General features: G+C 33.6%; 1 protein-coding gene across 1 annotated transcript; it reads right to left on the bottom strand.

Annotated features, from left to right (window-relative positions):
- Nucleotides 1-893: 893 nt before the first annotated feature.
- Nucleotides 894-10,988, bottom strand: LOC117322052 (queuine tRNA-ribosyltransferase catalytic subunit 1-like). Its single transcript, XM_033876780.1, is given in 10 exon segments — nt 894-1,410; nt 1,412-1,447; nt 2,413-2,607; nt 3,079-3,154; nt 6,339-6,477; nt 7,499-7,614; nt 7,821-7,899; nt 8,801-8,939; nt 9,433-9,501; nt 10,741-10,988. Coding segments are annotated over 10 exon segments (1,194 nt in total). The 5' UTR covers nt 10,966-10,988; the 3' UTR covers nt 894-1,290.
- Nucleotides 10,989-11,067: the final 79 nt, after the last annotated feature.

The raw sequence follows: 11,067 nt of genomic DNA, 5'->3' as shown, positions 1-11,067 counted from the left end.
GTAAAAACAGAAAGTAAATTTATTTTTCGAAGTATATATAGTCTAAATTGTGTTTTAGCTGCTTTATTATTATCATTTCTAATAAAATTACTGTGACATGTTCATAAATTCACCCTTTTTATCTTTGGAATTCATAACTATAGTTTTAGCGTTGAAATAAATTGAAATAATACTAAATAAACTATAGCATAAGAGATATAAGAACTACACATGAATTTTGCAGTATTCCTGAAGTATGCTGGGTAGTCTATTTCACTCCAAGCAATAAACTTCATTCTTTATGATACAACTTGTCATGAAAAAGATTTTTTCTGTCCTCATATCATCGATATAGGACCAGAGATACTAGAGGGATCTTGGTGCCAATCATGGATTTATTTTTGTTTTATACAAGACTGATCTTTTCTCTACTTTTCTCATCATATTTTGTCTTTTCCTCTTAATCATTTCAAAACAAGGTCACCTAGGTTAAAATCCCAGAAAGATCTTGATCTTCAAATATACAAATTCAAGATGGCCACCTGTTGGCCATTTTGGTTTATTTGTCTCAAAATTCACCCTGCACACCAAAGGACCAAGAGAACCTATAATGAAGTTCAAGAATGAAAACGAAGAACTTCCTAAAAAGAGACAACCAGCTTAACTGTCAAAATTAAACAATGGCTGTTGGCAATCTAGTTTATAGATCAGTCTCAAAATTGAGCATGTGTAAAAAAGGACCACGTGGAACCTACATATAAATTTGATTAAGATCCTTCTAGTACTTTTCAAGAACAATAGTTGTTTATGGAAGGAACTAGAAGATGTACCACGGATGAAGCTAAACATAAGCTCACGTTGGTTTAAGTTTTCAGCTACTTATAAAATGTAATAACAAACAAAAAAACCTGACAAATATTTCCATTTTTATTGCACGTTTCCTGTGTTGGATACCTGGTCCTCAACATGTAGTACAGTGTAGCAAGTCTTACTGACCACTGTCTGAGAGGTATAATTACCACCAGAAAGAGTGATTCTAATTAGTCATTGGAAAATTCCTCAAACAAGGTTCCAAAGTATACATTGTTCGTATACTAATCCTGTTTAATATGGCCATCTCTCTCTTATTCTTCTGATGGTATCTTGTCTAGAACAGATCCACAACCTCTATACATCGGGAATTTGTATAGAATGTATATCTTTACTGCCCAAGCATGTGGTCATCACAGAGTCCCTCTGCTTGGAAACGGATACTATTCCTGTATTCCTGTAGACAGTTTTTGAAAGTGTTTTAAGTGGTTTATGCCAGCATCAGCTTTTCTTGATATGAACATTAACTGAAGCTAAAGCATCCACGGCCCACTGTGGGTAGTCTGTATTGGGAAATTGTTTATCAAAGAAGTCCTGTATAAACTGTGGAAATTTGTCCTCTATTAATACTCTCCTGTATACTAGTCATCAGGGACAACTGAAAATCAAAGAATAAAACATTAATACCGGGGATGTATAATCTATACTACACGGACCTTAATTCGCGGTAGAATACACAGACTTAACGACAAAACTCACATCAGAAACATTTTAAAATAGGTGTTAATTTTTATAACTATAATAAATTCTATATCATTGAGTGGAAAGTCTATATCCCTTGTACCTACATAACGTTTGAATATTTTTCAATCTCCTAGTGAGTCAATTTGCTGTTGGACAAAAGAGGAGTATTTACCATCATTCAAAAGAGTCAGCATCTTCCTATACTTCCTAGACATTCCAAAATGCTTTTATTTTAAAGTAAAGATCGGACACCTTTGGTATTATCTTAATGTAGGCATGAGGGCTAAGACATTACTGTAAATATTAATTTTGGAGCACTAAAATGTTCGTGCATTTCCAAATTATAACAAACTAGCACACCCTCATATTTTCTGTATTTTACATACAATAAGTAACAATTTATAATTCAGTTATATATTTGTCATTTGCCATCAAAAGAGTCAGCATCTTCCTATACTTCATGGGAATGTATCAAAGTTATAAATAAAACAAATTTCCTATGAAGACATTCCAAAATGCTTTTATTTTAAAGTAAAGTTTGCTTATCGTTATAATTCCCTTAATGTAGGCATGAGGGCTAAGACATTACTGTAAACATATTAATTTTGGATCACTCAAATTTTCGCACATTTCCAAATATTAACAAATTAGCACATTCTCATTTTTTTTTTTGTATTTTACATACAATATGTACCAATTTATAATTCAGTGCAATGCTTCAAGGGCGAATAACACTAAAAATAAATTACCGCTAAAATATATACATTTACAGTATTCGCAAATACAGAAATAGGGCTTAGAGAAAACATCAGTTATGATCGAATTTCACTCTGGAAAAATCTCTCTTTCCCCTATTCCTCATGTATTAGTACATCATACCTGGTAAGCAACATTGTGTACAGTCAACAGTTGGCAGGAGACGGTCTCGTTAGTGACGATAGTGTGCAGGTAGGCACGTGTGTACTGTTTACATGTGGAACACGGACACTTGTCATCTATAGGACTGAAGTCCTTGGCATACATCTTGTTCTTCAATGACAGATTACCAGTGGGAACCAAAGCATTTCCGAATCTCTACAACAGGACAACATTATATGTCATATGAAATTGTTAAAACTTTTTTTAATGATATATGACATGGCCACTCATCCAAGATTCTCTATATTTGTTTGTTTGTTTTTGTTTAACGTCCTATTAACAGCTAGGGTCATTTAAGAACGGGCCAGGTTTTGGAGGTGGAGGAAAGCTGGAGTACCCGGACAAAAACCACCGGCCTACGGTCAGTACCTGGCAACTGCCCCACGCAGGTTTTGAACTCACAACCTAGAGGTGGAGGGCTAGTGATAAAGTGTCAGGACACCTTAACCACTCGGCCACATCGGCCCCAAGTCTCTATAAGAATTCTATGCTATGAAAAATAAATTTTGAGCTATGATTTGTCTGGACAAGAATTGGAAGTATATAATAAAATATTACTGTAACTGTTATTTTGAAATAGGTGAAAAGAAGGAACCCGTGATTAATAACATAAAAGTCATAACTTACAGCTGTCCTTGTAGGAAACACACAGTCAAACATGTCACATCCAAGGGCTACACAGACTACTAGGTCAACAGCAAAACTGCAAAATCAAGGTTACTTCAGTCACAAAAAGTTGTCACAGAATATAATATGATCACTAGAATTCATAATATTAATAATAAATCATCTTTAAGATTGAGATGTATTACAGTGAGGTGATTATTTACATTTACTTTTTAAATGCATGTAAATATTTAAAATATATCAAAATATGTGCATAAATTGAGTACCAATACAAAATGTAATTGTAAAATTAGATATAGTAGAATTTGTCATTTTTTTTTTTTTTATTTCAAGGGTTTCACTTTCAATTTCCAGTGTACATACAAGCTAAAACTGGACAATTTGACCTTAATCTAAGGATGAAGAAAGATAGGTATATCAGGAGAGAAGATATATATCAAGGTGGAGACAAGATGGATAAAGATGAGAAAGATATTAATCAAGGATGGAGACAAGATAGGTATATCAAGGATGGAGAGAAGATAGGTATATCAAGGATGGAGAGAAGATAGGTATATCAAGGATGAAGACAAGATAGGTATATCAAGGATGGAGAGAAGATAGGTATATCAAGGATGGAGAGAAGATAGGTATATCAAGGATGGAGAGAAGATAGGTATATCAAGGATGGAGACAAGATAGGTATATCAAGGATGGAGAGAAGATAGGTATATCAAGGATGAAGACAAGATAGGTATATCAAGGATGAAGACAAGATAGGTATATCAAGGATCAAGAAAAGATAGGTATATCAAGGATGAAGAGAAGATAGGTATATCAAGGATGGAGACAAGATAGGTATATCAAGGATGGAGACAAGATAGGTATATCAAGGATGAAGACAAGATAGGTATATCAAGGATGGAGACAAGATAGGTATATCAAGGATGAAGACAAGATAGGTATATCAAGGATGAAGACAAGATAGGTATATCAAGGATGAAGACAAGATAGGTATATCAAGGATGGAGACAAGATAGGTATATCAAGGATGAAGAGAAGATAGGTATATCAAGGATGGAGAGAAGATAGGTATATCAAGGATGAAGAGAAGATAGGTATATCAAGGATCAAGAAAGATAGGTATATCAAGGATGGAGAGAAGATAGGTATATCAAGGATGAAGAGAAGATAGGTATATCAAGGATGGAGAGAAGAGATATATCAAGGATGGAGAGAAGATAGGTATATCAAGGATGAAGAGAAGATAGGTATATCAAGGATGGAGACAAGATAGGTATATCAAGGATGGAGACAAGATAGGTATATCAAGGATGGAGAGAAGATAGGTATATCAAGGATGGAGAGAAGATAGGTATATCAAGGATGAAGACAAGATGGGTATATCAAGGATGAAGACAAGATAGGTATATCAAGGATGAAGAGAAGATAGGTATATCAAGGATCAAGAAAAGATAGGTATATCAAGGATGAAGACAAGATAGGTATATCAAGGATGAAGACAAGATGGGTATATCAAGGATGAAGACAAGATAGGTATATCAAGGATGAAGACAAGATAGGTATATCAAGGATGAAGAGAAGATAGGTATATCAAGGATCAAGAAAAGATAGGTATATCAAGGATGAAGACAAGATAGGTATATCAAGGATGAAGACAAGATGGGTATATCAAGGATGGAGAGAAGATAGGTATATCAAGGATGAAGACAAGATAGGTATATCAAGGATGGAGACAAGATAGGTATATCAAGGATGGAGACAAGATAGGTATATCAAGGATGAAGACAAGATAGGTATATCAAGGATGAAGACAAGATGGGTATATCAAGGATGGAGAGAAGATAGGTATATCAAGGATGAAGACAAGATAGGTATATCAAGGATGGAGACAAGATAGGTATATCAAGGATGGAGACAAGATAGGTATATCAAGGATGGAGAGAAGATAGGTATATCAAGGATGAAGACAAGATGGGTATATCAAGGATGAAGACAAGATAGGTATATCAAGGATGAAGACAAGATAGGTATATCAAGGATGAAGAGAAGATAGGTATATCAAGGATCAAGAAAAGATAGGTATATCAAGGATGAAGACAAGATAGGTATATCAAGGATCAAGAAAAGATAGGTATATCAAGGATGGAGACAAGATAGGTATATCAAGGATGAAAACAAGATAGGTATATCAAGGATGGAGACAAGATAGGTATATCAAGGATGGAGACAAGATAGGTATATCAAGGATGAAGAAAAGATAGGTATATCAAGGATCAAGAAAAGATAGGTATATCAAGGATGGAGAGAAGATAGGTATATCAAGGATGGAGACAAGATAGGTATATCAAGGATGAAGACAAGATAGGTATATCAAGGATGAAGACAAGATAGGTATATCAAGGATCAAGAAAAGATAGGTATATCAAGGATGGAGAGAAGATAGGTATATCAAGGATGAAGACAAGATAGGTATATCAAGGATCAAGACAAGATAGGTATATCAAGGATGGAGAGAAGATAGGTATATCAAGGATGAAGACAAGATAGGTATATCAAGGATGAAGACAAGATAGGTATATCAAGGATGAAGACAAGATAGGTATATCAAGGATGAAGACAAGATAGGTATATCAAGGATGAAGAGAAGATAGGTATATCAAGGATCAAGAAAAGATAGGTATATCAAGGATGGAGAGAAGATAGGTATATCAAGGATGAAGAGAAGAGATATATCAAGGATGAAGAGAAGATAGGTATATCAAGGATGAAGAGAAGATAGGTATATCAAGGATGGAGAGAAGAGATATATCAAGGATGGAGAGAAGATAGGTATATCAAGGATGAAGAGAAGATAGGTATATCAAGGATCAAGAAAAGATAGGTATATCAAGGATGAAGACAAGATAGGTATATCAAGGATCAAGAAAAGATATCATTTGATTAGAACTTAAAAGATGGAATGGATTTGTACAAAGGAAAATTCATAGCATGAACATAAGGATGGCAATTTAATTCCTGTATAACAGAGGGCCATTCAGATAGTATACAGAGAAAACATTTTGGTCTGCAGTCAAGTTTACTATGAATTTTATACAGTTAGGTAAAAACCTCAACAAAATAGAGGTTTTTGTTAACCATTTTACAAGAAATGGTTTTCTGTAGCTAAATAAAATTGTACATAACATTGGGTTTTTTTGTTTTTATTCAAAGGTCATTATTGATTAGGAATAACATACACATTCAGTACTAAAACTTACCCAACCCCCATCAGGTATCTTGGCTTGTCCTTCGGTAAATATTCAGTGGACAGTGTTACCATTCTCCAAAAGTCATCCTTACTTTCTCCCCCACTCAATCCCCCAATGGCATAGCCAGGAACTTCGCGCTTTATCAACTCTACAATGAAATAATAATAAAACTCCACAATGAAAGGAATAATACAATGTACTATCCCACTAATGCTTCCAACCAAAACTAATTCAGTAACCTCCAGATAGAGGGGAATGAGAGGGTTTTTTCTTTACTCCTACATGTACAGATTTCTATCAACACCTGTGGCTCCCTCCAAACAATTTCAATGTTATATGCACATCAATATTGTACAGTATAGTTCACAGGAGTTTTCAAAACAGTGTTGTTAAATTACATCTATAGACTTGCCCTTTGGCCTCATCATGGCAAGGACGTTCCCAACTGCCTCTTTGTTCAATTCTTAACCTCTGCATTTCAGTACAAAGTTTCCAAATCATCCCCTCTACTGCAACACATCAGTTTTAACAATAAGCCATCATTTGATTTTTAAATTTCATGTAGTTACATACACTGTTTTTGACTCCTGGTTTGTATCCTAAATGACAGGTACCATCATTTCCCATATTATTTTGCAATTAAATTCTTCCAGCAGTTTCGGATTTTCCCATCTCCTATGTAAGAGACTCCATGGATTTCTCCATCTCCTAAGTAAGAGACTCCATGGATTTCTCCATCTTCTAAGTAAGAGATTCCATGGATTTCTCCATCTCCTAAGTAAGAGATTCTATGGATTTCTCCATCTCCTAAGTAAGAGATTCTATGGATTCTCCATCTCCTAAGTAAGAGACTCCATGGATTTCTCCATCTTCTAAGTAAGAGATTCCATGGATTTCTCCATCTCCTAAGTAAGAGACTCCATGGATTTCTCCATCTCCTAAGTAAGAGATTCCATGGATTTCTCCATCTCCTAAGTAAGAGATTCCATGGATTTCTCCATCTCCTAAGTAAGAGATTCCATGGATTTCTCCATCTCCTAAGTAAGAGACTCCATGGATTTCTCATGAACGTAAGAGTTTTTCAGATTTCCCATGGCCATCACCGTGAGATTCCTTTGATTTCTCTGTCATTCATACCTAAAGCTATTTTGCAATCAAATTTATATTACCTTGAACACATTTCTTGCGAAGCTCTGGGTACAGTCCCCCCTGTACGATGGGGAAGATATTCTGGTCGTGGGGTCTCTGGTGGGCCTTCAGACATCTATCCAACCATCTTATAGTCCTTGTGTTAAACAAAGGCAGAAAGGTCAATGAGAATTTCTATACGAAATAGTATAGGCCAATGTATTTAAAACAGATCTATCTAATAAAACACAAAAGTTAATGCTCTTCATCGAAAAAGAAAAAAAAACATTATTTGTATATACAACAATGTTTAATGTAAAAAATGTTAAAAAAAAAAAAAAAATCTGGAAACAATCTAAATACCTGTACATAGCCTCCTCCACTCTGGGTCCAGTCACACAACTGTGGACAACATCATCCAACTGCATTATTATATCAGCACCTGTACAATTAGACAAAAATTGCTAATCCACTTTAAAAAAAAATTTGTATCTCACAACCAGTATTTGATTCTAAGTGCAACGTTCGGTGTTTACACGATGTCACCTTCATCAGCCCTGGTGAATACAGTTATCAAAATGTCATGCATAAAAATCTAATACAGGTTGTGATATATAAAATCCATTGTCATAGTTCACGTTTACCAACCTGAAGAAAATGTTTCATGATATTCCACTTTTTGACTATCTTTTATGTTGAACATTAAAACAAGTTCCTACTGAGCATATGTATCACATTTACCATTATCTTCAAAGAAGCAGGTGTTTTGAAAATACTCAAGGAGATTATAAAGTATCCATATTTATAAGAATCCATTTCTGTAAGATATCCATTTCGGTAAGATATCAATTTCTGTAAGATATCCATTTCTATAAGATATCCATTTCTATAAATATCCATTTCTGTAAGATATCCATTTCTATAAATATCCATTTCTATAAGATATCAATTTCTGTAAGATATCCATTTCTATAACATGTATGTTTCTATAAGATATCAATTTATATAAGATGTCAATTTCTGTAAGATATACATTTCTATAAGATATCCGTTTCTATAAGATATCAATTTCTGTAAGATATCCGTTTCTGTAATATGTATGTTTCTATAAGATATCTATTTTTTATAAGATGTCAATTTATATGAGATGTCCATTTCTATAAGATGTCCATTTCTATAAGATATCAATTAATTTCTGTAAGATATCCGTTTCTGTAACATGTATGTTTCTATAAGATATCTATTTCTATAAGATATACATTTCTATAAGATGTCCATTTCTATAAGATATCAATTTCAAATTACCCTTATAATTGATAGTCTGATGACAAATACATGTATACCTATACTATTTTGTATCTGTATAGACATTTCAGGGGTTAGCATCATCTCGGAGTCATCATGTGGGGACTGAAACTTCACCCCCTCCTCTGTTATTTCAGCCAGCTTCAGCAGCGACACCATCTGGAATCCTCCACTGTCCTAACAACAGTTATATTTCACATATATGGTTACTGTATCACATAGATTTCAATACTCAAAAATTATCATAATAAAATGTTATCTGGTAAGTCAGAAATACAGCTGTGATTGATACATAAACTTTACTTTAATGCTGTTAATTAGGAGTTGTTTTAAATATATATATATATGTTCTTAATTAAGAACGCCGATGTGGTGCAGCGATATAAGCTGCGGGTATTTCTGGCTAGGCAATTGGGTGCCGTAGATCGTGAGTTCGAGGCCCGGCCGGTTAGGGCACAAGTCAAAAAGTTGTCTTCCTTCGTCATTTGTGTTTCTATGTTATATACAATGTATATATATATAATGCATATACATTATTAAGAATCAGAATGAAAGCCTTGCAGCTCCTTACATATGCATATCATACATTTGATTATTACTGATCTTCTTACTTAAATCATATATATATGTCCCTGATAATGTATTGATAACTTTTAAAAGTAACTTTTACCGTTAGTAAGCATCTGTTCCACTTCATAAAATTATGCAGGCCTCCTGCTTTCTTCAACAGATCAGGACCCTATAAAAATAAAATATATTGGTTGTATATGCTCATGTTAATAAAAAGCATGAACCTGGTGAAAAATCCACCAGTAAGCCAGTGAGATGGCTGGAGACAACTCAAAGAGTCTAAGGCAACATAACAAGACAAGTATCTGTGACATGAACTGAATAGGGCATTCATGGAAGAAACAAATATTATCTCTGGGAGTCTCTACAGTTCAGTAAGCATAATTATACAACAAAATTATGTCTTTTCAACGCCAAATTTTCTGATCAGCCCACAAGGGTTCATTACAAATGATATGGTATATGAGATGGTGCAACCTATCTCATATATATGTATATATCATATCATGTTCATTTGTTACAAACCCCTGTGATCAGCTCTAATGTCATGATCATGATGATACCTTCTGCAATACAAGAGTTTAAAGATATAAATTATGTGGCAAGCCGTTGGGTTTTTACCCATTTAATTCAGACATCTTTATCTAAATTTGAGATATCTCTATTTATTCAATATAGAAAAATATAGATATCTGTATTTAAGTAAGAGATAAATGTATCTGTATTTAAAAAAGATATCTGAATTTTAAATACAGGATATTTGTATTAATGTATAAGAAATATATCTCTATTTATTGAAAAAATACAGATATCTGTATTTGAATTAAATCTAATTTTTACTATGATTGCTTTTAGATACAATATTGAACTATTTTATTTTCACTATATTAGTGTGTATAATGCTGTCAATTTTTACTTTTTGCTACATTAGCATATATGTAAATTAGACAATCTGTGCTTTTGGAAAACCATAATTGGGTTAGCATGAAATATGTTTCATTGCTTTTAATTCTGTGATATATAGTTTCACTGTTATTGTACGTATAGAACGTCCATTTACATTATGAAATAACTATTAATTGATGTTTTAGTAAGATCAACAATTATGTCTTAATTAATAGTAACATTGATAATTATTTCATGAATACCTATCAACTGTGATACCACCTTGTCTTTTATTAACCAATTTTACTAACAGATCGGGCACTGTGGAAGATTAGCTTTGCAAACAGGTTTTATATCCACAGTTAATAAAGTTTATTATTATTATTAATCAGAGATATTGACAATTAATATATATTTCTGTATTGATAAAATAGAATTTGTGGAAACTCGTCTCGCGACTCAAAATATCACAGAGGTATATGCTGAAATGACATATACCACACGTTTACAAATAATATCGTACCGGCCTGTTCCCCAAATGATAGGTGTTTCCCAACATTATTTTGCAATCTAATTCTTCCAGCTGTTCAGGGACAAGACCTTTCAGTGTACCCTGTGTTCCAACCGGCATAAACACGGGTGTGTCAACCTCACAATGAGGTAGTTTTAACTTGCATGCTCTTGCTTTTGTAGTTTTACACTCTGCCAATATCCGAAGTGACAGAGCATGTGTTCCTTTGGAAGCCATATTTTTTGGAATTCCCTTTTAAACCAATGAAATTGTGTGACACAAATTAATTTTGGCACCTTGTTTACACATCATAAATATCATCCAATCAAATAACCTTTT

The sequence above is a fragment of the Pecten maximus genome, chromosome 2 (genome assembly GCF_902652985.1).
Source record: "Pecten maximus chromosome 2, xPecMax1.1, whole genome shotgun sequence".
Lineage (NCBI taxonomy): Eukaryota > Metazoa > Mollusca > Bivalvia > Pectinida > Pectinidae > Pecten > Pecten maximus.
The sequence above is the reverse complement of the archived record's forward strand: the minus strand, read 5'-3'. Positions and strand labels throughout refer to the sequence as shown.